Here is a 26,826-nt window from a genome sequence, read left to right as displayed (position 1 = left end):
AGTGAGAGAGGGAACACAAGCAGGGGGAGTGGGAGAGGGAGAAGCAGGTTCCCCACTGAGCAGGGAGCACGATACAGGGCTCTGTCCCAGGACCTTGGGATCATGACCTGAGCCAAAAGCAGAGGCTTAATGACTAAGCCACACAGGCACCCCCTTCCTGAATTTTATTATAATATTAATTAAATATCTACCAACATAAAATTAGGTGTAATTCCTAAGCTTTCAATGTTTATATAATCATAAAACAAAAACTCAGAAATTAGTTTCAACGAACTATGGTACTAGCAAAGGGCAAATTAATAGGCAATTTAATGTGATGGATGTCAGTATTCTTCTGGAAGTACCATATTTGCTGCCATATGAGATATAAGGTAAGTATACACAATGCATTGCAATTTTATGGAGGGATTTTTTGGAAAAAATTAAACACTTTTTATATGTAGTAAAAATGATTTCAAAGTGTGTTGCATAATCATTATTTTGTTCAAATACAGTATGTTTTAATGAGAAGATTTCCTAGATCTGATAGGCAGTAATGTACTCATCTTGAATAGAACTATAGTGCCTATAGCTAAAAGGAAATATGATGTTGTGAATAAATACCTACATACAGAAGGCAATAAAAGGAAATTTACTAGAACTAAATTTTCATTATGCATATTTGTTCAGTAAAATTAATATAATACTATTGCTTTATTTCAGTGAATGTAGAGGATTTAAAAAGTAAACCATAATATAAAAATAAAATTGTATTTTTTTACATATAGCTCTAGAACATACAAATATTTCAGTAAAAAAAATGGAGCAAAGCATTTAAAATAAATGCAAAGGAATTTTAACTTGATGTTGGGTATGTGATCAAATCAAGTATTTTACAGTTTGTATGAGAAAAGTAACCAAGGAATTTGGATAAGCTGTAATAAAAGTGTCAGTGAAAATCATGGCTAAATAACAAGAAAATGTACATAAGTTTTGATCTTCCTTAAAATCTAGAAATAATTAGAAGTTATATCCAAAACTAGAAATCCATCATCACAGCTCCAATCTAGATAATGTTCATTGCTTGCATTCACTGGATTTGAAATGGAGTTGTCATCTTCCAAAAATTCTGTTCTAAAATCCAATTGCCATATTCCCAGCATTAATCTATTGCATTAAAACCTAATATCTTCTTGGCTTTTGAGTCACAAATTACAGGAATGTTGAATTTGTATCTCATTTGTGGGGGGGTAATTTTAAATTTAGCTCCTAGATAGTTCTGTAGTCTGTGGGTTGTGTTAAGTAGTTATAGATGGGATGTGAAATTTTACTGTGATGGTTTTTTTCCCACACCTTGCATTTAGGGGTAGGTAAGTATTAGTGCTCAGTGTTGGGTAGTTGCTAACCCAAGAATCTAGGCCATTTTCACTGACCTCTTAGTGTGATATGGGTATATTAGTATGAGGTAATTTTCAGATACTTTTAAGAGGAAAATACACCTTGTAAGCTGGTAATTATGGCACATTTCCTTTGATAATACTCATGCGGTGCCACACAAGTTCTTTTGAGTTTGGCATGCCTGTGCTACTCTGCAGTTTTCTCATTACTCTTCTCTATGCATTTGAAATTATCACTTCAAAAACATTTATTTTTTTAGCTTCACTTGGCTTACAGGGTTCTCTCAGCCTAAAACAATGCATTTCTCGGTAGCAGTTGGATCTAAATGGCAAAATACTCAAGTATTATTACACAGCAGTGCCTGCCTGTAACAGGGATAATTTCGATGAGCCTGAAGCTGAGGAAATCTTCCTGAGGCCGGAGACTCCCCTGACACTGGGGTGTAAAGGCTTTTCCTTTTCAAGGAAAGCGGAAGGGAGTAATATCCTGTGACTATGGTATATTTTTTAGCAACACATGCTCAAGTTTTGTGAGCCATTTTCCAGAGAATGGTTGCCTCTCTGCGTCAAGTAAGGAGAACATGAAATGTCTGCCTATCTGCATAGGCTGGGAAACATGCTTGCTTGCTTTTTATGATTTTATAACTGAAGAAGAGAAATTTCTTCTACAATGACCCAAAAGAGGTAAGAGTTGTTATTGGATATATTCATGAGCCCATAACTTTTGACTTTGGGGAATCAATTAAGGGGGTCCCAAAATTTCATTTCTGGCACAAGTGGTTCAAGAACTACCTATCAAATATCTTGACACTCCATTTCATAGGAAGTACAGGAAGTGTGAAATCCTTTAGTTGATGTGTGTCTCTTGATTTTCTGCAATTTTTTTCTTACTGCGTTAAACAATGGATGATCTTGCTCTGAAATAATGATATATGACAGTGAGATAAATTACTTTTTTTTCTAGTTTTTTTGAAAAATAATTGACATACATCACTGTATAAGGTTACAGCGTGATGGCTTGATTTACATATATTGTGAAATGGTTACCATAACAGGTTCAGCTAACACCCATCTTCTTATGTAGGTACAACATAAAAAAAAATTTCTTTGTAATGAGAACTTAGGACTTACTCCCTTAAGTTTTCTATATATTGTATATCAGTGTTAGTCATTGTATACATTACATGGAAAGGCATCCTTAATTGTGGCAATCCTTATTATAGCTCATAAAAGAAAAAATATGTTTTTAAATAATATATATTATATATTATAATTTTATAACAAATATAAAAAATTAAAAATTGGGACGCCTGGGTGGCTCAGTTGGTTGAGGTCATGATCCCAGGGTCCTGGGATCGAGTCCCACGTCGAGCTCCTTGCTCAGCAGAGAGCCTGCTTCTCCCTCTGCCTCTCTGTCTGCCTGTGCTCGCTCGCTCTCTCTCCCTCTGTCTCTGACAAATAAAATCTTTAAAAAAAAATTAAAAATTATTTTACATAGATTACAAATACATACTTATTTATTACAGTTTTTTAGATGATTGTCAGAAGACTCCTACTGTTCAGACTTCAGATTAATATGTTTAGCTTTCAACGCTGAGATTGCTATGTTTAGGCATAGTGTACAAATAAACTAATATTTAATGACTAATGCTATATAAAAAATTCTGCTAGTTGAATATCAATAGTCCATTCCCATGACAAAAAAAGCTGACCAAATTCCAATTAAAAGAAATGTACTCACATGGCATCAAATAAAACATGTTCACTTGGTATTTTCATTTGTTTCTTAAATACAGGGCTTTAAAACTTACAAATGGCTATTTCTCATAATAGACTTTAAAAACAAATACACACTTTGATAATTGCCTTCAAATCTTTTCAAATATCACATTCACCTTTGGTGTAGGAATTTTCTGCCCGTAATAGACCATTTCTGACATTTTCATTCCCAGAGGAGCAGAGTGTCTTTAGTATAGGCTCTGTAGTCAGACTTCCTGGGTTTGAATCCTTGCTTTGCCAGCTACCAGCTATGTCCATGAGCAAATTTCTTAATCTCTCTGAGCCTTTGTTTCCTCATCTGTAGAATGTTGGTAACTATAATAGGACCTCTATTACAGAGCTGTTAGGAAGAAGAGGTAATACAAGGAAAATCCTGAGCACAGTACCTGTTGTATTGGGCTTAATAAATGGAGCCACTACTGTTATTTTAACAATTTCTTTATGCTTAAAGTCGACTTAAAGCACATTGGGAGAAGGAGAGGAGAAGTGAGTTGGGGGAAATTGGATGGGGAGATAAACCATGAGAGACTGTGGACTCTGAGAAACAAACAGGGTTTTGGAGGGGAGGGGGTTTGGGGGTTGGGTGAGCCTGGTGGTGGGTATTATGGAGGGCATGTATTGCATGGAGCACTGGGTGTGGTGCGTAAACAATGAACGTTGGAGCTCTGAAAAAAATAAAATTACCAAAAAAAAATCAACCTAAAGTGCATTTTTAGTTTTGCCGTCTTATTTTTTCTTATGTATCACTGACAATGATCCCTTATTTGAGGGATGGGGTAACCTTAAAAACATTTTCTATTGAAATAGATACGTAGCTTAAAAAGAAAGATAAAATAGATATGTACCTTTGTGAAAACAATAAGAAGATCTTGTTTTTTATTTGATAGACTTGCCTGGTTATCAATTTTAGTCAGCTTTGTTTTCCCAGCCTTTCAGAGAAACAGGTAGATCTAAATTTACCTTTTTAGATCTGTAAATACCATTAAGTGATAAATTTAGACCACAAGTATGTTTTCAAGTAGATAAATTATATTAATACCTGGATGTATTTTTGCCATAGTGATATAATACAACTTAGACTACAAGGTGAATGAAGGACAGATTTGACATTGCTTTTAGTTGAGTTATGACAGTCTTAGTTGACTTTTAGTTGAGTTATGACAGCCTGGAGATAATGACAAAAATATAAATGTCCAAAATAAAACCATTAGGTTTCTATGTTTTTCTGTTGCTACCAGTCCAGATTTGTAATAGATTATAATATTTGTGTCAAAAGTAACTCTTCTTAGGAAGTACTTATAGTTTATGTTGGGATATGGTTTGCATTTTAAGTTTTCAAGCTAACAAATATACTTGTAAACTATGAAAACAAGTTCTGCCTCAGCACTGAAAACTATATAACTTGGCATTTGTCAATTTGCAAAATAAAATCATGCATTTATAAACAATCCACAAATTTTTAATAATGTTGATGTCAGTAAGAGGAAAGGGCTTTTGCTTTTTTTTTTTTTTTAAAGATTTTATTTATTTATCAGAGAGAGAGAGAGAGAGAGAGCAAGCACAGGCAGACAGAATGGCAGGCAGAGGCAGAGAGAGAAGCAGGCTCTCTGCAGAGCAAGGAGCCCGATGTGGGACTCGATCCCAGGACGCCGGGATCACGACCCGAGCCGAAGGCAGCTGCTTAACTAACTGAGCCACCCAGGCGTCCCAGGAAAGGGCTTTTGAATACAAGTAATGTAAACTGTTCTTGTTTATGAAAGCCAAATCATAAGTTCTTTAACAATTGGCTCTTTTATTTTCCTTTTCAATTCATTGCCAAGTTTATTTTTGCTGTTTTGGACAGCGAGGCAGCATTAGATCATATTACTAAAACTTGTTTACATTAGCAACAAGCTAACTTGATTTTATTACCAGAATATGGATTATGAATTTCCAACCAGTTATTAAAATGTCCATGGTTTTCAAATCTTCTGTCTTTTAAGGTTTTTGGGTTGTTTTTTAGGTTAAAGTTATATGCAGGATAGAAAGTGTACAGAAATATTAAGCAGAGAATAAAAAAATAATTTTGCACGATGGGCGCCTGGGTGGCTCAATGGGTTAAGCCTCTGCCTTCCGCCTAGGTCATGATCTCAGAATCGTGGGATCAAGCCTTGCATCAGGCTCTCAGCTCAGTGGGGAGGCTGCTTCCCCTCTCTCTCTGCCAGTCTCTCTGCCTACCTGTGATCTCTCTCTCTGTGTCAAATAAATAAATAAAATCTTCAAAAAAATAATTTTTGCACTAGATAAAGGCATACTTAAGGTTGCAGGGGTGCTGGACCTGTTGGTGACATGTAGAAAAACATGTACCAGGCCATAACTTTGGGGAGTATTTCTGAATTTTGCCTGGCATACAAATGGAATATAAAGTTCCATTAAAAGCCCCTGTGGCCAAAATAATGTATTTTTCAACCCTACAATTCACAATAACTTGTGTTTTAACTTTCATACTGAAACCACAATAAAAGAACATGTACCTGGAAATGCTCCAACGAGTTTAAGTAGTGCTGTAATCACTGCAATCATGACTTTAATTTGGTTGAACATTGTTAAAAGTCTGGTATGCCCCCCTGACACACACACACACACACACGCCCGCGCGCGCAGGCAGATACATAAAATATTCTTCATATTTGTCAAAATAGAACCTTGGTGCTGCCCTTTCCTCTTCTTCAGATCTCACTTTTTTCTACAGTTATACTTAAGCATGTCAGAGAAGTGTAAACAAAATTTACCTTTGAGGCTCTTATTTCAAGAGTATTTTGAGCTAGACTGTCATCCATGTTAGGAATGAAATATGCAGGGACGCCTGGGTGGTTCAGTCCCTAGGCACCCGCCTTCGACGGCGGTCATAATCCCAGGTTTCTGGGATGGAGGCCCGCATCGGGCTCCCCGCTCAGCGGAATGCGTGCTTCTCCCCCTCCACTCCCCCTGCTTGTGTTCCCTCTCTCGCTCGCTGTCAAAATCAAAAAATAAAATAAACGTGCAGCAGAGCCTTACATCTTAAAATATATTTTCACAAGCATTTGAAACACACGGGACCGTTTCCTTTTTTAAGTGCAGAAAAACCAAGGTCTGGGACAGTGGGGACTGCCCAGAACGCAGCTGGGGGCTGGCTGCGCCCAGATCGCCAAGCCAGGTGCAGGTACGAGGCATGACGTCACCGGCGGTGCCAGCCGGCGGCTCGGAGAGCTGCGGACGTGGGCTGGGCCGGAAGCAGTGCAGCAGCCGCTCGCCTCGCTCCGCCCCACGCGAGCCGGTCGTCGCGCCTCCCAGGCCGCGGTCGGAGGAGCCGGAGAGAGGGGCGAGGCGCCCGCAGGCCCCGCCCCTCAGACCGGTCCCACCCATCTGGGCAGGCCCGCTCCTCCTGCCGTGGCGTGGCTAGGCTGGGCGCGAGGTGGGCGCTGCCGGTGAGTCCCGCTTGGTGACGGCCGGCAGGGTCCGCGCCTGGGTGGGGAGGCGGAGAAGGGAAATGGGCTTATCGGCCATGACGTTCTATCTTGCTAGCGCCAGCAGCCCTGTGGCGGCGACGACGATGGACCCGGAGCCAGCGACCCTTGCGGAAGGAGGAGAAGCAGTTGCAGCCTCGGGAGCTGCGGCCGCCGCGACGTTCAGGGAATCGGCTCAGCAGGTAAGTGGGGCCGCCCTAGAGAGGCGGCGGTGCGGAGGCTGGGGCTAGGGGAGCCTCGTCTCGTGTCTGTCTCGTCTGCCCGCTGCTCTCTCGGCCTGCCCGGCCTTCCCCCGAGCAGGCCGCCCGCCGGAGATGCGTTTCGGGGTTCCTTGTCACTGTAGCCCCACCTCTGCCCAAAGACACCGGCTTGGGGGAAAGGGGCGGACGCCTCCCCACAGCCGGGCGTCCCTCGCCAGCCCCTCCGCTGGCCGCGCCGCAGACTGCGGGGCTTCCGGGGGTGCTATTCCAGCTTCGGTCCGCGAGCCAGGGAAGGAAGGCGTGTCCCCGAAAGGCTGTCCTTGGAGTATCTGGAAGCCAGGTGGCGGCGGCTGCAGACGCTTCTCAGCCTCTCCGGGTGGAAGCGCCTGACTTGGCTTGTGCCCTTTGGTTAGCTAATAGCAACTATGTGCTGAGCGTTTACAGGCTTTATTTCACTTAATCCTAATAACTTCTGCATGATGTGGGCGTGATCCCCATTTCACCCGCGAGGTAACTGAGGCTCGGAGCTGCCCAGCAGAAACATAATGGGAGCTACGTTGTAAATTGTACGTTTTCTAGTAGCCATATTAAAAAAAAAATACATTTTGATGTTTTAATGCATATTATTAATATTTTGTTTAATCTAATATAACAAAAAACTTCAGCACGTAACTAATGTGAAAAGTTAACCGTGAGGTATTTTACATTCTCCTTTTGGTACAAGTCTTGGAAATCCTGTGTGTGTATGCGTGTCACACCTACTGCACGTCTCAGTTTGAACTATTCTCATTTTAAGGGAGCATTAGCCAGATGGTGCTAGTGGTTACTGTGTTGGATAGCCTAAGTTTAGAGAGTTAGGTAAGGTTTAGAGATTTGTTTTGTTTTGGATTTGGTAGTCTAAAGTAATAGTTTAGAATCTTGGGCCAAATAAAGCTAATGAAGAAATTGCTTTAACTGAAACCAACTCAGGAGTATATAGTATGGGCCATTAAAAACTCGAGTTGCTTCTATGTAGAAATCTTTTCCACCTTCAGTGAAAATGAAGCCTTTTTAGTGGCTTTATTTTTGAGACTAACCACCAGAATGTCAGTAAGACTGACCCCCCCCCCCCATCCCCAACCACAGATTCGGAAGGGAATAGTGCCTGAATGTGAGTATAACTTTTGTAGTATAAGATGTAGTTTGCATGAACAAAAACTTTTTCACATAGTAGTTTTTATATGGAATTTCTTGTTTTTCTCCTACTTAAGAAGGAAAGTGACCAGCAGGAAAGAATTCAGTGGCAACACTAAATTGGTTAGAGAGCCACATTTCATTTTCAGTTGAGACCTGCTGCTGACACAAAGCTGGGTGTATTTTCCATTTGATTTTTCCTTCTGTTTCTGTAATTGTTTTCACCACTGCTTCAAGCTTTGAATTGCTCTAATAGCAAAGTAAGCATACCTGTATTGATTTATCAGCTAAGTATTGTTTGAAGAGAGGTTCTTCCTTTTGGTTTAGTGATATTATGTTTTTTTCATATATTTGGTTGAAAAAGTAATAGATATCTAAACACTAATGGAGACCGTTGAGCTGAAAGTAGAAAGTCATAGGAATACTCCCCTAGGCAGTATCTCACATTCACCAAAAGTAAGTTTGTCTTGTAATCATTCTGGGATTTCTTATGCATATCTAATATCTTCTTTTGTGTTAAACACAAATGGGTTCATACCATACAAACTATTTTCTAACTTTCCCTTTTTGCTCCCATTCACATTCCTGAAGCAGGAACATCTCTGGAAACCCCAGATCCATGCTTTTGAGTACAGTAAAAGAAAAGAGACCAGTGAAGTGGGGACTTGGACGGATGGAGAGCCTGTTGTCCTTCATCAGTTTGTCAGAACTGAGCAATTCCAAGTGCCCTGTAGGGAAAAGAGTTAGAAATAGGAGCTTGGGTCTCTATTTAGAATTTCACCTTAAACCAAGCCATACACTACCTATTGTGACATTTTATCAGGCAAGTTCTTTGACTAAACTTTTAACCAAAATCGGAGCCTCAGTCTTATTAAAGAAGTTAAAATTTCAGTACACTACTTATTCATTTATGTAGCACCTCTGCTACCAAGAACTTATGATGTACTAGAACTATAGACTACAGGATGTAGCAGTGAAGGATACACACTGTGCCAACTGCTATGTTGCAAGCTACCTAGTTGGGGAAGGTGATACAGAATGAAATCTGTGTGTAGTACATATTTTAAAGAAGTTCTATGAAAGTGTATAAAAAGATAATTGCCATTAAAAATCAGGCCCCAGTGAACTAGATAAATAGATGTATGGTCTGGTGGTTAACCATAAAATTTGATAAAATGTGAATTGACAGTGCATCTATTAATTTCCTGGTGTTAGGAAATTCTTTTTTCACATCTTTGAAATTTGTTAAAATGGAATTTGTAATATTGACACTGAAATTTTTCTTACTAAGAGGTTTATTGTTTATCTGTAAAAAAGAAACACTTGCAAAATTCAGAGAATAACTTTCATTTATAATTGTTGGAAAATTTTTCACCAAATTAATTTTCTGATTGGTTTTAGCTATCATTACTGCCCTTCACTGTTTCCCCTTTTTTATTCCCTAAGTAGAGATCGAATCACATGTCATAGATTGTCTTTCACAGATTTTTTACGTGCCAGTCCATTTCCTTAAGATGAGGTGTTGACGGAACTATGGCCTATGGGCCACATCCCACCAGGGATCAAGTCCCACATTGGGCTCCCTGCTCAGCAGAGAGTGCTTCTTCCTCTCCTGCTTGTGTGCTTTCTCTCTCAATCTGACAAATAAAATCTTTAAAAAAAAAATAAGAAAAGATTATGAATCATATTTCAGCCTTCACCTTTGTAGGTTTAAAAAAATATTTTGGAAAGAATATAGCCAAGAGTCAGAGTTAATGGAGATAGTAGCTAAGTTTATACTAATTGTTATGATCCAGCTGGAATGTTTTGATTTATTAAAGTTGTCTAGGGAAGGTAAAGTAGTTGAGCCAATGAGAGACAGCCCTTCTCCTTTGCCTTTGTCTAAGAAAGGAAAAATTCAGCCAATGAGAAATTACTAGAGCAAACAGTGAGAAGCTGCTTCTACTTTAATGGGGGTGGAGCAGGCCATGGTGATGTATCCCGAAAGGTCTCAGCTTTTTCACTGACTGGAACTGTTGCTTTGGCATTAGATCCGTCCAGATAGTGTGAAAACTGGAGATCTAACCCAACTTCTCTGACCTTCCCTTGCTTGTAAATGGATCCACAGACCTGAGTAGTAGTTTAGAAGGAAACATTGTTGTTAGAACAACCATAAATCAAATCTTATTTCAAGGGGAAAAATGATAGGGTAGGAATGGCTTGCCATGTCTGGGGACCAGGTGAACTTGGTGGACCTTTTTTTTTTCTTTTTAAATATTTTATTTATTTATTTGTCAGAGAGATGATGTGGGGAGCACAAACAAGGAGAATAGGCAGGTAGAGGGAGAAGTTCCCCACTGAACAAGGAGCCTGATACGGGACTCCATCCCAGGACCCTGGGATCATGACCTGACCTGAAGGCAGATGCTTAACCCAATGAGCCACCCAGATGTCCTCATGGTGGACCGTTTGTTGTTCATTTTGTTTATGGATATTATAAATGGGCTGATCTTCATTAAGGGCTGGGATTTGTTTGAACTCTTAAGACAGGCTAGGGAGAATTGTGGCTTTTGTTTTTTCAGGTTAACCCATAGATATCCTATGCTCTCAAGATTTTCATGATCTCAGTTCGCTATACAGCAGTTATAGTTGCTGTCAGTGATGTGTGGTCAAGTGTTGCCATGCGTGTGGTTTTTTTTTTTTTTTAAGATTTTTATTTATTTATTTTGACAGATAGATATCACAAGTAGGCAGAGAGGCAGGCAGAGGAAGAGAGAGTAGCAGGCTCTCTGCTGAGCAGGGATCCCGATGTGGGACTTGATCCCAGGACCCTGGGATCATGACCTGAGCCAAAGCCAGCTCCTTAACCAAGTGAGCCACCCAGATGCCCCACTGCGTGTGTTTTTTAGGTTGGATATACCTGTATTCACATCCTGGCTAATGACTGAAACTTACCTTTGGGAAGTGAAGAACCAAGAGCTATATATATTTTCTAAAAATAAACTAAAAGGATTAAGAGGAAATAATACAAAAATGAAGTTACTTATATTTGTATAACTGGGCAGTTCTAGTCCATTGTTTTTATCAGTATAATTCTGCAGTTTTTCTCTCTGTTTTTATCAATATATCTCTGCAACTGCAGTTCAGAGAACTTTCTTTCTTATTGGTTGAACACCATTTATGGGTTTAAATTGTGTGGTCATACCCACAAGTGTAAGAATCCTTATAGAGGACAAAATTTTTGAACTCTGGACCATCCTAGAAAATCCCACCAATGTGGACTCCAATTAATTGTGGCAGTCCTGTAGTCCTGTATCATTTTGTTTGGTTTAGTTTTAAAATTTGATCAGTAATACATGAACATACTCTCTTCACAAAACAAAACAAAAAATAACAAAATAGAAAAAAGAATAACTACTCCCTTACCCGTACCTCCTCCCCTGTCTCAGTACCTATCCCTAGGAGTAACCACTTGCTGGGTTTTTCTTCATAATTGTACTGTGCCTTTTTGAAGTACTCTAGTAAGGAGATGAAAAGTTAAAACGGGGCAATATAACAGTGAAAAGCTCTTTGTCCGTTCCCAAAATATACATTTACCTTGATGTGGGAACATGGGTTTTTATTTGAGGTAAAGTTAGTATATCTCTAGGAATGAAATTTGGCTGTAATTAGAATTCCATAGACTATTGCACTAAAATCTGTAAAATGTTTTTACTATCTCCCATCCAAGTACTAACCAGTCATGACCCTGCTTAGCTTCCAAGATCAGACAAGATCAGGCCCACCCTGAGTGGCTGTAGGCAAATCTTCTTACTATCAGGAAAACTCTGTTGTCACCTCTGTGTTATTGACTAAGAAATTTGAAAGTTCAAAGATAGAACACTTAGTGGGTTGTTTTCTAGATTTGATCTACAAGTGAGTTTTATTTGGACTGCACAGTGATATAAAACATTTTTTCAGTTTAAATGTCTTCACAGGGGATGCTTTCTCCTCAGAGTCTACCCTCACTTTTGGTGCCACTCGACCTTTAAAGGCATTTTAATTTGGAACTCCTGTTTTGAGAAGAGGAGAGAAGCAGAGTTAAGTCGAATGGGTTTTGTTTTTTCCACAAGTAGCTAATCCCAGATCCAAAGATTTAGGAAAGTTCCTTGCCATGAACTGGTATTTTATTTATGTCTTTAATATATGTACATGTGCATCTATATGATATCTTTTGATACTACGCATTGATCTGTAATTAGCATTATTCTTTAAAACGATTGATGTCCAGAGTATCTTCGCATATTATAGGCATTGGAATTGCTCTGTTTGAAGTGTGGTGCTTGATTTCTTAGCCGTTGACTTCAAAAAAGTTTATTTTGTTAAATTCTATTTTTTGCCCTCTGTAGAAGGTATGTAGATGTTTGCTTTTTTTTATTCATTAAACTCTACATTTATGTTATTGATATTCCTGTGTGTGTATGATGTCTTATTTTCTAAAAAAAAAAAAAAATTAAGGATTGGTTTCTGTTTCTTTATTCCCTCAAATAAAGCAATCAAGAATTTTTTTTGCCATATGAAAGAAAATTAACCTCATTTGAAACTTACTATTTTAATTTATTGTCATTAGATGAATAGTGAAAGAGGCTTTGAAAATGTAGAACTGGGAGTTATAGGAAAGAAGAAGAAAGTCCCGAGGAGAGTCATCCACTTTGTTAGTGGTGAAACCATGGAAGAATACAGCACAGATGAAGATGAAGTCGATGGCCTGGAGAAGAAAGATGTTTTGCCTACTGTTGATCCGGTAAGTTTGAAGCTCATGTCAATAGTTGTTTTTTGGTTTTTTTTTTTTAAAGATTTTATTTATTTATTTGTCAGAGAGAGATCACAAGTAGGCAGAGAGGCAGGGAGTGGTGGGAAGGGGAGGCAGGCTCCTTGCTGAGCAGAGAGCCTGATGCAGGGCTCGATCCCAGGACCCTGAGATCATGACCTGAGCCAAAGGCAGAGGCTTAATCCACTGAGCCACCCAGGCACCCCTGGTCAATAGTTTTTTATGAGACTCCCACACTGCCTAGGGTGCTAAGAAGGCACTGTCAGTAGTTTTTAAAATTGATTTGTTACCCCTTAAACATCAAATGAAAGGGGTCTTTTGAGGTTTAAATCAACTATATTTTGGTTATAAAAATATACATTATGATTTGGATAGAAAACAGTATTTTTACACACATGGGTGGAAATATTCCAGCATTTCAGTAGTCTTAAATAGCTTGGGTGTCAGAGTACTTTGTCAGTGTGGCTAGGTTTCTTTAAGATTTATCTTACTAAAGAGAGTGCTTGGATTTCAGTCCCTTTGAATTAAGGATTATGCTGCCATAGTAGTTTCCACCTAAAATTTAGGATTCATTAGTTCTTTTTTACATTATTGCCTCAAGTTTTGACTGGAAGATAGGAATCTATGGTTCTTAACTTTATGTGCCTTATCAGCTAAATTTAAGTATTTCTAAATTATACATGATGTAACTATAAAATTATAGGACAAGCTGTACATTCTTTAAAAGGAGTGTTGTCCTTCTAAGTAGTCTTTGAAGTTTTTAGTTGATCAGTATTTACTGACTTTCTAGTAGGTACTGTTTTGGGCACTAGTGATGCAGCCACGGGCAACATAAATTTTTGCTCTTATATGCTAGTGGGAAGACAGGCAATAAGTACATATTATAATTACCAGACTGTAAAGTGCTGTAAAGAAGGGTAGTGGGATAGAGAATTATTAATTTGTATTTTATTTTAAAAATGTTATTACTAGTATTTTGTCAGATTTGGCTTTTGATAGATTTTGGTTATTAAAAAAAATTAGATCCAGAGTCTCTTCTATAGAATATATTCAAAGGACCATGCAGTATACTCTGATGGCATTTCCAAATGCATACAGAATATTACAGAGGTGTTTCATGCACTGGGAGAATTGTTGGAATAAGTATTTTTCTTTTAAATTACTTTGAAGGGGTTAGTTCTTATTTGTCAGTATACATTTGTATCTGTCTGTATGATTTTTAAAAATCATTGTCTCAGTAGTTGCTCTCTATTACATAGAAAGCGATACCAAAAGCATTGCATACTGGGGTGCCTGGGTGGATCAGTTATTTGGGCATCTGACTCTTGGTTTTGACTTAGGTCATGATCTCTGGGTGGTGGGATCAAGCCCTGCATTGGGCTCCACGCTCAGTGTGGTCTGCTTGTCTCTCTCTCTGCTCTTCCTCTTCTCACACATACTCTCTCTCTCTCAAATAATAAATAAAATCTTCAATTTTATTTATTAAATAAATAAATTTTATTAAATAAAATTTATTTATTAAATAAGTAAATATATTTTATTATTTTTGAGCATTAAAAAAATAAAAGCATTGCATAGAAGAAAATGTGTCCTTCCTATGTGCCTAAAAATTTATTTTTTTAAACAAGCTTTAGTGAGATACAGTTCACGTAGCATACAATTCGCCGATTTAAAGTTATAGTAATGTGGCTTTTAGTATATTCATAGATGTGCACAACCATTACCACAGTCAGTTTTAGTATATTTACATCACCTCAAAAAGAAACTCAGTACCCTTTAGTTATTGTACATTATCCTTCATCTCCCCAACTCCTAATAATCACCATCTACTTTCTTTCTACAGATTTTCCAATTATGAACATTTCATAGAATGAAATCACATAACAAGTGGTCTTGTGTAACTGCCTTCTTTGATTTAGCATGTTTTTAACGTTCCTACACGTTATAGCATATGTCAGAATTTCATTCCTTTTTTTGAGATACCATATCTGTCAGTATATGAACTTTTGGGCTATTTCTACCTTTTGGCTACTATGATTAATGCTGGTGTGAACATTTTAGATACAGTTTTTATTTTTTTTTTATTTTTTTTAAAGATTTTATTTATTTATTTGACAGACAGAGATCACAAGTAGGCAGAGAGGCAGGCAGAGAGAGAGAGAGAGAGAGGGAAGCAGGCTTCCCACGGAGCAGAGAGCCCAACGCGGGGCTCAATCCCAGGACCCTGAGATCATGACCCGAGCTGAAGGCAGCAGCCCAAACCACGGAGCCACCCAGGCGCCCCTTTAGATACAGTTTTTAATTTCTCTTTGCTATGTACCTATGAGTGGAATTGCCAGGTCATATGCTAACTATATTTAAACATTTGAGGAACTGCCTTGTTCTTTATTCTGTTGATAATGGCGACATTGATTGATTTTTGGCTGCAAAACTAGCCTTATATTCCTAGGATAAAACCCACTTGGTCATGGTATATAGTTCTTTTTATATGTTGCTGGATTTAGTTTGCTAGTAATTATTGGGAATTTTTGCACCCGTACTCATAAAAAATATAGGTCTATAATTTTCTTGTGATGTCTTTATCTGGTTTTGGTTCCAGAGTAATACTGGCTTCATAAAATGAGTTGGGAACTGTTCCTTCCTCTTTTGGTTTTTTTGTTGGTTGGTTCTTTGGGAAGAATTTGTGAAGAATTGGTATTAATTCTTATTTAAATGTTTGGTAGACCTTACCTGTGAAGCTGCTTAGGGTTTTCCTTGTGTATGGTTTTTTGATTCCTAAATTGTCTCATTTCTAAGTCCATTTTGGTAGTTTTGTTTATTTCATATGTTGTCAAATTTGTTGTCATGTAGTTGTTCATAGTATTCCTTTATAGTCCTTTTTGTTTTTTCTTTTCTGATTCTAGTTATTTGGGTTTTCCTTCTTTTCTCTTGGGTCAGTTTACTTTAGCAAAAGGTTTGCCAATTTTGTTGATCTTTTCCAAGAACCAGCTTTTGATTTCACTGGTTTTTTCTCTTGTTTCTTTCTCCATTTCATTAGTTTTTACACTAGTCTTTATTTCCTTCCTTTTGCTTGTTTTAGGTCTAGTTTGCTTTATTTTTTCCCATGTCTTAAGGTGGAAGGTTATCTTTCCTTTATTAAAGGAGAGTTATCTTTCTTCTTTAATTAGCTATGAATTTCCCTTTAAGAACTGCTTTAGTTACATCTCATAAATTTTGTATGTTACACCTTCATTTTCATTCATCTCAAAGTATTTTCTTTGACCTATTGGTTATTTAAGAGTATGTTATTTACTTCCCATATATTTGTTAAGTTTTCACATTATATTTTCTGTTCTTGATTGTTTTTCTTGTTTTTAGTAGGCTCCATACCCAGCGTGGAGCCCAGTGTGGGGCTTGAACTCATAACCCTGAGATGAGATCAAGACCTGAGCTGAGCTGGACACTTAACCAACTGAGCCACCCGGATTACTCTGTTCTTGATTTCTAATTTCACCCCATGTGGCTGAAGAAGATACTTGTATTATTTCTCCTTTTAAATTGAAGTTTGTTTTATGGCCTAGCATGTGGTCTGTCTTGGAGAATGTTCTGTTTATACTTGAGGAGAATGTAGATTCTGTTGTTCTGTAGGTGTCTGTTAGGTCTGGTTGGCTTATAATGTTTTTCTCGTCTTCTGTTTCCTTGTTGATCTGCCTGGTTTTCCTGTTTATTATTGAAAATGGGCCATCAAAGTCTCCACCTGTTATTGTTGAGTTGTCTGTTCCCTTCATTTTGTGTTTTTGTTCTATTAAGCCCCTTCTACTGAATTTTTCATTTCATTTATTGCACTTTTTAACTCCAAAGTTTCTATCTGTTAATAATTTTTTAAAGATTTATTTATTTATTTGTTTTAGGGAGAGAGAGAATGTGAGCATGGGGGTAGGGTTAGAGGGAGAGGAAGTGCGAGAGAAACAGACTCCCTGCTGAGTGGAGCCCTACAACCTGGGGTTCTCCATCTCAGGAACCTGATCCAAAATCAAGAGTCAGATGCTTAACTGAGCCACCCAGGTGCCTCTCCATTAATAATTTTTATCTCTTTATTAATATTCTCCATTCAATGCAACATTGTTATACTTTCCTTTATTTCTTTAATTATGGTTTCCTTAGTTCTTTGAACATACTTATAAATGTTGCTTTGACATTTTTTTCTTTTAAATTCAGCATCTAGTGACTCATGCGTAGATTCTATTGTCTGCTTTTCTTCCAGTGTATAGCATACTTCTGTTTCTTTGTATGTCTCTTAATTTTTTGTACATTTTAGACAATATATTACATCAACTCTCGATACTGCCCTTACCTTCTCCACACCCACCCCCTTGTTATTTGCTTGTTTTTTTGTGTTTTGGTTTTTTTTGTTTGTTTTTTTGTTTAGTGACTGCTGGATTATTTTAGTGAAGTCTGTCTCCTCCCCACCTCTTGTTCTCTGCTACAAACTAGCTAGCCTTTAGTTTAGCCTGCATCTTCAGGGAATCTAAGAACTTCCTCTCAATTACCTCTTAACACAATCTCCACTGATTTTGAGAGCACCCTTTGGCCTTGGTTGCAGCTCTGTTGCAAATGAAGTCAGTTCATTTGAGAACAGATTAGGAGCTGTTTTATGGCTTACTTTTCCTCCTGGGCAAAATCTCTTAGCCAGAGCTTTGAAGTTGGGGGTAGGTACAGTGTTGCATTCCTGAGTGACAGCCCTGCTTTAGGAGCTGAGTGCTGGTAGAGGTGGGTAGCAGTAGCCTTAGATCTTTTGGGGTTTTTTTGCTGCCTCATGAACAGAGACTATCAGTGCCCTAGGATTCTCAGTGGCTCTACCATTCCATCAACAGGAGCTGACAGAAGAAGGAGGGAGTCCGCACTTGTCAACTGCACTCACCTGAAACAGTCTCAGTAATAGATGGCTTGTGGGCAGGAGCAGAAATGCTGATTGATGTTCCATCATGCACTGTTTGTCTTTCTGTGACTGGCTTATTTTATTAACATAATGTCCTCAAGGTTCATCTATGCTGTTCCCTTCTTTTTTTTAAGGCTGCATTTTCCATTATATGTATTCCCACATTTTCTTTATCCGTTCATTCATCAGTGGATGTTTAGGTTGCTTCTATCTCTTGGCTGTTATGAGTAATGTTACAGTGAAGAAGAAAGTGAAAATATCTCTTGGAGGTCCTGATTTCAGTCCTTTTGGTTAAATACAAGTATTATAAATGGGGGAAAACAGCAGGGTAGAGAAAATACAGCAAGGCTGTAAAAACATACATGCCTAGGAAAAGATGGAGAATGTATTAAAATATTAGTGATAATTATCTACAGGTGATAGAAAAATGGGTGGCTTTTATTTTCCTTATACTTTGCTCTATTTTCTTAAGTGTTCCACAAAAAATAAGCATTACTTTTATAATTTAAAAATAAGTTGTTTAGGGGTTCCTGGGTGGCTCAGTGGGCTAAAGCCTCTGCCTTCAGCTCAGGTCATGATCTCAGGGTCCTGGGATCAAGCCCTGCATCGGGTTCTCTGATCAGCAGGGAGCCTGCTTCCTCTTCTCTCTCTCTGCCTGCCTCTCTGCCTACTTGTGATCTCTCTCTGTCAAATAAATAAATAAAATCTTAAAAAAAAAAGATTTTATTTATTTATTTGTTAGAGAGAGAGCACACACAAGCAGGCAGAGAGGAAGGCAGAGGCAGCAGGAGAAGCAGGCTTCCTGCTGAGCAAGGAGCCCGATGTGGGACTCGATCCCAGGACCCTGGGATCATGACCTGAGCCAAAGGCAGTGGCTTAACCAACTGAGCCACCCTGATGTCCCAATAAATAAATAAATCTTTAAAAAAAATAAGTTGTTTAAAAAATAAAAAAAGATAGCAAGTCTGAATAGTTCTTATTAAGGAAGGGGTGGAAACTCAATTATTCAGGTAGGGATAGATACTTAAGTTTTTGGAGAAAAAATGAATCAGCTTAAGTTTGCACCATAAACTGGAAGTCTTGAAGACCAAGCTCTGATCCATTTCTCTTGTTACTGGGGTAGTGGCGTGGTAGTGATGCTGGCAGTGGTGTCAAGGTTCCAATGTAGGCTCTTGAGTCATCTGTCCTTTCAATTCAGTAAGATCAGTGTCTAAGCAAAGAGCCCCATGCATTCATTCTGTGTAATTGTGTGTGATAATGATAGATGTTATTCAGGGATCCTTAACCAGTTCCTCAGCTCAGGAGCAGGTTTGACTCTCTGGTAGTCACTGCATGGATATTAGCAATTGTTCTCTCTAGAAACAACTCCAGGAGAATTGGTCCACTGAGAAATATATGCTTTCCTTCAAAAGCCTGCTTAATCCTTTTCTAAGTCGTTTATTGGCCCTGCCATTATCATGTGTTACAGAAACTGGTTCCATTCCCTATATTACTGCACTGTCCTGTTTGCTGTAAAAACTGTAAGGTAAACACCAAGATGAGAGCTTTTTTTTTGGCTGGGTACTGTATACTTTATTGAGGGTACAAGACAAGGTAGGGCTCCCCAAGCCCCTCCCCTTCTTCAGGGGTTCTGGGATGGAAACAGTGGAGGTTGGGAGATTCTCAGTGTTTTGGGGGATAAATTGGGGCAGGGATTCCCCAGCAGCTGAGGGCCTCTCTCTTCTTCTTGCTCTGGCTGGGGCTGGTGGTCCAAGGGTCTCATACTCTTTGAAGGCCATGTAGACCGTAAGGTCCACCACCTGGTTGCTCTAGCCAAATTCATTGTCATACCAGGAAATGAGCTTGACAAAGTGGTTGTTGAGAGCAATGCCAGGCCCTGCATCGGTGGAAGAATGGGTGTCACTGTTAAAGTCGCAGGAGACAACCTTGTCCTCAGTGTACTCCAGGATGCCCTTGAGGGGGCCGTCTGTTGCCTGCTTCACCACCTTCTTGATGTTATCGTATTTGGCAGCTTTCTCCAGGTGGCAGGTCAGATCCACGACCAACATATTGGGGTTGGGGATGCAGAAGGCCATGCCAGTGAGCTTTCCATTCACCTCAGGGATGACCTTGCCTACAGCCTTGGCCGCACCAGTGGAAGCAGGGATGATGTTCTGGGCAGCCCCTCGGCTGTCATGACAACCCCAGAGGGGCTGTCCATGGTCTTCTGGGTGGTGGCGGCATGGATGGTGGTCATGAGTCCCTCCACAATGCCGAAGTTGTCATGGATGACCTTGGCCCAAGAAGCCAAGCAGTTGGTGGTACAGGAGGCATTGCTGACAATCTTGAGGGGGTTGTCATACTTCTCATGGTTCACACCCATCATGAACATGGGAACGTCAGCAGAAGGAGCAGAGATGATGACCCTCTTTGCCCTGCCCTAGATGAGAACATCTTAAACAGAATCCCTAAAATAACCCTATCCCCACATAAGAGAGATGCTTCCAGCGTTGAATATAGAAGATACAGTGGATTTGATTGAGAGAGTCATAAATATACAGTATTTTCTTAGTTGAAGGTATTTGTTTACTTGGACACTCATTCTTATGTAGATAGAGATAAAAGAGCTAACTCACTTCCGTTTCATTTCAAGAATACTATCACAGAAGTCAGCATACTTGCTTTTCATGGGAAGACTATTGTGTTTCCCCCTTTTCTCTTTAGTCCATCTACCCAGTCTTACAGATATTCTTGTGTTTTCTGTTTTAATACCTTATAATCATGAATGTATATCTTAGCTAAGAATATTATGTATAATTTCATCATTTTTCTCCTTCCTGGAAACAATATTAAAATAATAATACTATTAATAATATTATTTGATTGATTGTTCTATACTATACTTTATTTTGGTAAACAGAAATATTAGTATAATGAAGCATGCTTTTATTACTGATTTCATCCACAGAAGCAAACTGTTGTCTGTGTGGCAATCTTCACAGAAGTGTTCTATGGCAATGATAGATAGCACCAAAATTAATAGTGGAGTTGTGCAGTGTAGATTACCTTCTGCCATTTGTCCTGCTTTACTAAATGCACACGGAGTTTGTCTTGGGATATATAGTCTAGGCCCTTCTTAATCCTTTTTAAGATTTTATTTATTTATTTGTCAGAGAGAGTGAGCGCAAGCAGTAGCAGGGAGAGGCAGAGGGAGAAGCAGGCTCCCTGCTGAACAAGGAGCCGGATGTGAGACTTCATCCCAGGAGTCTGGGATCATAACCTGAGCCCAAAGCAGATGCACCCAAGCACCCCAGGCCCTTCTTAATCCTTAAAGAAACAAAATACTCACCTTGCCATTTACTGGTCACTTATTTTCCCATCATTGAAAGTTCATTTGATGTGCTCTTACTTATCCTGCTTACTTTCTCTGAATCTCAACTTCCTCGCTGTACTTTAAGTATGTTGTACTGTATGATTTCTTAAGGTTCCTTTCTATTTATTGCATACTCTCTCTGATATTGTGCTTATGAACAGTGAAGACAAAAAAGTAGCAAGACAGGAGAAGAGGCTGTAGATTGTCAAATCATACCAACTCCATTTTAGTTGCTGCTGCTTTCTTTGGTTATTCCACAGACTTAGGGTAAATATTATAGTTATAGGGTAAATATAAAAAGTCCTTGTGGAATGCTCTCTCTAAAGCTTCTAAATTTTTAATTGGATTGTAGTCTATAGTACTATCTATAGAATATTCTATGTGCCAGCCAAATATTTGATTGCTTCATTCTGGCCTAAATATACCCAATGGGTTTTAGGTATAAATGTTGCTAACCTGACTTCTCGTTGCAGACAAAACTCACCTGGGGCCCCTACTTATGGTTTTACATGCTCCGAGCCGCCACATCAACCCTCTCAGGTATTACTTTTCTGTTTGAATAACTGCTATAATACACTGCAAGAACAAGAACTTTACCAAATGGGGTGTTTCCAAAGTGAAGGAGAAACATTAGGGGTTAATCACTCTGTTCTCAGCAGCTAGCTAGCATTGGATATTAATCTAACTTGTGCTTCACTTCAAAACATTCTTCACTTTCAAATGGTGGGGATTTTTTTAGAGAACTGAAAAATGGCTTTATTAATTTATTTTATATTAATTTTTATGTTTCTGGACCTTCTGTGTTAGCAACTATTTTGCTATTTTGTTACATGGTTTTGTACTGATACTGTTCTTACTCTGACTATTCTAGAGCCTGTATTATACAATTCATTTATTTTTAATTCCATTAATACGTCATATCTTAAGTTGAACTATAACTTAAATTATTGAAGGAAATGAACTATCAACATATGAGTTAATCCTGCTAATTTTAAATATAGGTTTTAAATTATAAAGCTTTCCTCTATTTTCAGTTTCAACTCTGTGATAGCTTCTATCATTTTCTGCTTTTTATTATAGGTAATTTTGAATAGTAATTCATTCAAGAATATTACTAGGTAGTGTGGTGTAAGGAAAATCTTCACTTTCAGACCTGGATAGACCTTTCGAGTCTAACCTTTGAGTCTAACCTTTCACAGTGCCTGTCATGTGGCAGGCCCTCAGGGAATGTTACAGTGCAAGCCGTTCCTCCCCTAGAGTCTAAGGATGTCCCAAGTCTCTAAGTCTATGTTTTTTCTTGAAAAAGTAGACATGTAATAGACAATTATAATACGTGGTGATACATGTATAATTGGAGATATGAGCAGAGTGTTGTTAGGAACCCAGAAGGAGCTACTAGTGCCTCTTGAGGAAATCGAGGAAGATACACAGAAGAGATGCACTGAGTGTTCATAATCTCCCTGAGGGCAGGGACTGTAACTCATAGAACGTGCTCAAGAAATGTTTATGGAATTATATAAACCATTTAACTTTTGCGTTTTTGTGTTTGATTTTTGCCATTTAACTTTCGTATCCTCAGTGTGTGACTTTCTTGGAGAGAAGATTGCATCTGTTTTGGGCATCAGCACCCCAAAGTACCAATATGCCATTGATGAGTATTACCGGATGAAGAAGGAGGTGTGTCTCCTTTTTACATTTTTTTGCTTCAGTTTGATTTACTGTGGACTTAATGGATTGTGTAATGAGCACAACCTCTAGCCGCCCAAAAGAGAGAGCTCCCTTAGGGTAGGCATTTCATTGTAGGGTTACTAATTAATCAAGTTAGATATTTTTAATTTATATGTTTATAAACTGAAATTTCCCTAGGATCTTGGTATGAGACTAAGCTGGATTTCATTGGGCTAGCTGTTATGTGAGGTGCCTTATATGATCTTATTTAATCTTCATACATCTCTCTTTGGATTATTATTACAGTTTTCAAATGAGAAAATAAGACAGTCTCTGTACTTAGAACCTGTAGACTGGATGTAGGAGAAGTGGAAGATGTGAAGCACAGAAAATTGCAAATACTAGGAATGTGTAAGTGTCAGGTGTTAAGGCACAAAGAAGTGAGGCAATTTGTCTGCAAATGTAGTGAGGTTTTAGGGTTGGGGTGAAATGAGTTTAGCCTTGAGAAAAGTTTAGCTCCTAAGAGCATAGGCTGAAGAACCAAAGGGTTTGAATTTAAATTCTGACTGCCCCACTTCTTTGAAAACCATTGGTGCAAGATACTTAACTTTTGTAAGCCTCAGTTTCTTCATCTTTATAATGAGTAAAATTGTGGCATCCATGTTCATTCAGGGTGGCTCTAAAGATTAAATGATTTGATATGTAAAATGCTTAGAACAGCACCCAGTGTATATTGGTGAACAGAAAATAAATATTAGAATCTTATATTATTCTTCAAGCAAATGGGGAGGGGAATTCAGCTAAAGTGAGAATGTAGAGGCATGAGGATAAGTTGTGTATTTGGAGAAGTGGCAGGAATGATCCTTTATCACTGGAGCAGAGTGAACTGGGGGAGTGGCTGGCCATGCATCTGGAAAAGACAGTTGACTTTATATTTGTTATATGGTTTCAAAACTCCTTTTATGAACAAATGAGTGTTTTTAACACTTCCAGCCGTGTTTAGAGCCTCAAACCTCATCTGGACTATTGTAATAGACTCCCCAGTGTCTTTCTTTCTTGTGTTCTCTCAAGCAAGCTCTAAATTAATCTTGACTGGTTACCTACTCTGTACTGAGTACCCATACAGCATTGACCAATACAATACTCACTTCCTCCAAGAATTTAGAAGTTCTGGACCTAGAAATTCTCTGTATACTAGCTGCTTTGGGGAACATTAACGATGTTATACCATTTGGTGACTGGACCACCCCATTCAACTGAATAGGCTGATACCCTGTAATTGAAGTGATGCAGTATTTAGCTATTTTTTATTTAGATTAGAATTTATCTGAAAGATATAGCCTCTGTCAAAGTTAATTCAGGACCCATCTAAGCAGTGCTGTACCATACTTAAAAATGACTTCCCTTTCCTTAAAATGACATATGATAGTTCCCATTTCAGTTTGGGAACACAGGACAAGGAAGTGTGTCTTGGCTAATTAGATGAGACTGAATTGCACATGTCACTATTGTTTTAGTTTTTTAAAAAAGGCACAAGCAGTTGAAAGTGGGGAACAAATACTATTCTTTTTAGGCATTTATATTTCACCTATTCTTGATTATTTCCTCTTTTTAGGAAGAAGAAGAAGAAGAAGAAAACAGAATGCCTGAAGAATCAGAAAGACAATACCAGCAGAATAAACTGCAGGCTGATTCCATTGTCCAGAGGGATCAACCGGAAACAGTGGCATCCAGTTCATTTGTCAATCTCAATTTTGAAATGGAGGGAGACTGTGAAGTAATTATGGAAAGCAAACAAAATCCAGTCTCTGTCCCACCATAGAATGACTATCAGACTTCAAACTCTAGGGTTTTTATAATACCAGGAACTTTCACATTCTTTATTCAGTGGGACTTAATACAATTATTTATATTTTAAATTATTATCTGGAAAGGGAAAAATGTTTCTTCATTCTTAGGCTCTATCTAGCAAAAGCCAGATCTGAAATTTGATCATTTGTACTACGCTTTTTCTGTGTGTCATATTAGGGCTTTGGCTTTAAAATGTTCTTTAAAGAAATTAAGGACATTCTAGAGCCGTAATTGCCAATTAAGTGTTAAAATTATCAAGCTTGTCTGTTATTGATGTTTGTAAGAAAAAAAATACTTAAATTACTAACTGGAGCTGATCTTTCTAGTCTCAGACTGAAATAAGGATTCCTCCCCACCCCCTAGATTTTCTCATGTTGTCTTACATAAATCTTACATAAATCTAACCATTAATTTCATACTAAGGATGGTTCACTGAGTGTGTAATAAAAGGAGCAAGACAAAAGCACTTTGATTTTTCTTTCCTTGAGAATATTTTATGAAAAGGTGAGTGAGTTTGGAACACGAGTTCTAAGATGGGTTTCCATTTTTTAATGCAGGTTACTTAATCTTACATTCTTTTTCAGCAGTTATTCAAATTAAATAACTAGCTTTGAACATTACGTTAAAAACACTAGTTACGGGATGTATTTATTAATGTATTTGTATTCAAGTGGTAACATCCAGTGATTATCCACATGGCATCCTGGTTTTGTGATTCAGTGGACTCTGAGTGTTTCCTGTGGGCCAAGTAGTTGGAGGGAGGATGGTAGGGTGAGGGACAGATGAAGACTTAACCCTTCAGGGGCTACTGTTAATATTGTACCAAGTGCCACAGTAGCAGAGTGAAGTCACCAATCATTCTCTTCTTTGAAGTTTACATCAGTAGACTGGATAGTTTGCTTAACCCAGGTTTGGTCAGCTCTCTAGAGCCCACTGTGGTACTGGCAACTTACTGAAGTATAATATGAAACTAATTTTGAAAATATTCCTAAATATCTGCTCATAATCTTATGAGAAATCTGTATTTTGATTTATAACTAAATGTGGGTAAGGAAGAATGTGTGAGTATTTCAGAAATGCTGCTCTAAAAAGCCTATTCACAGACTTAAGATCTTCAGAGAGTAATGGTGGTTCTAAGCAGCATTAAGCTGTCAGTCTTAAATATTTTTATATAAAATGTAGCTTCAAAGAAACTCCTCTAACAAAGGTACAGTGGACCTATTACAGAAATTTGTTATCAGTGAACATGAACATCTGGACACTAAGTTCTTCAACTAAAATCTGAAAGATTTAGGAAAGATAATTTTTCACTTGGAATTTTCAGTTATATGGATCTGTGGTATGGTATTTCATGCATGGTATGTGATGGTAATTTTTTTGGTCATGGCTGTAAACTCTAACTTAGTAAAGAATTAAGCTTCAGATCATGTAATTAATGTCACCATAAATTATAGTTTACCATAAGTTCTAAAACATGCTAACCTGACCTCTTCCCTCTAATTTATTTTTAACTTCGAGATAGGACCTCCAACTCAAGTATTTATTGGGTTATCCAGTGAAGGCATGCATATCTATTAATGATGTTTTCTCCCTAGAGGCACTAGATCTGAAAGTTTACCTAGAAACCTTTCTGATTGTAGAAGGAAGATTATGAAAGTTTTGTTTCTTAAATTTCACTTTTCTCTTAATTGTCCAACAGTGGCCAGTTTGTAATGTTTATATAGTTATTCACTGTGCCTTATTAAATCTTTATACTTTACGCAAACTATAAAATTTCCCAGAAATCGATTAAATGGTTTTGTCTTATTTTTAAGCCTCTTTTACTTTTCCTTCCTTTTTGACCCTTCTTATAATTACTATTCCCCCCTGAATCATAGTTCATGATTATTTTACCCTCTTCTAATCTTTTTTCTCATAAAAAAAATGAAACAACAGTATAATTGAGAACCTTTACACTGAATTACCAAATTCTCTAACAAAAATCTTTAATAACAAAATAGGGTTGAGTTTTATAAAATGTGACCCTGGTACTGGTTAAAAAAGCTAGACAGATTATTTTATACCAGTGATTTTAATTAAAGTGAAAGAGTAACTTGAATACTTTTTACTGAAATATCTTAGAGGTATCATCTCCAAACCCAGAAATGAAATGGCTCTATTCTAATGAATGGGAAGTTTATAATCTATGATACAGGGAATACTTTTAGAAGACTTGAGGTTAAATGACCACATATA

At 38.0% G+C, this 26,826-nt stretch overlaps 1 protein-coding gene and 1 pseudogene across 4 annotated transcripts; one reads left to right on the top strand and one right to left on the bottom strand.

Annotated features, from left to right (window-relative positions):
* The first annotated feature begins 1,905 nt into the window (after positions 1-1,905).
* FAM177A1 (family with sequence similarity 177 member A1) lies at positions 1,906-26,397 on the top strand. 3 transcript variants are annotated; one of them, XM_082737834.1, is made up of 6 exons: positions 1,906-2,060; positions 6,699-6,822; positions 12,602-12,775; positions 21,546-21,612; positions 22,652-22,749; positions 24,356-26,397. In XM_082737834.1, exons 1-6 carry the CDS (start codon positions 2,047-2,049, stop codon positions 24,560-24,562), a joined length of 684 nt encoding a protein of 227 aa, XP_082593960.1. In that variant the 5' UTR covers positions 1,906-2,046; the 3' UTR covers positions 24,563-26,397. The 3 variants fall into 3 exon arrangements, with proteins under 3 accessions (XP_082593960.1, XP_082593961.1, XP_082593959.1); XM_082737835.1 differs by lacking the exon at positions 1,906-2,060 and adding an exon at positions 6,431-6,601; XM_082737833.1 differs by lacking the exon at positions 1,906-2,060 and having other exon boundaries at positions 6,608-6,822.
* On the bottom strand, positions 18,479-21,297 carry LOC309868089 (glyceraldehyde-3-phosphate dehydrogenase pseudogene; annotated as a pseudogene). Its single transcript has 2 exons — positions 21,289-21,297; positions 18,479-20,139 (listed from the first exon to the last, which is right to left on the bottom strand). The product of its transcript is annotated as a glyceraldehyde-3-phosphate dehydrogenase pseudogene (transcript).
* Positions 26,398-26,826: the final 429 nt, after the last annotated feature.

This window comes from Mustela nivalis (assembly GCF_964662115.1).
Source record: "Mustela nivalis genome assembly, chromosome: 6".
Lineage (NCBI taxonomy): Eukaryota > Metazoa > Chordata > Mammalia > Carnivora > Mustelidae > Mustela > Mustela nivalis.
The sequence above is the reverse complement of the archived record's forward strand: the minus strand, read 5'-3'. Positions and strand labels throughout refer to the sequence as shown.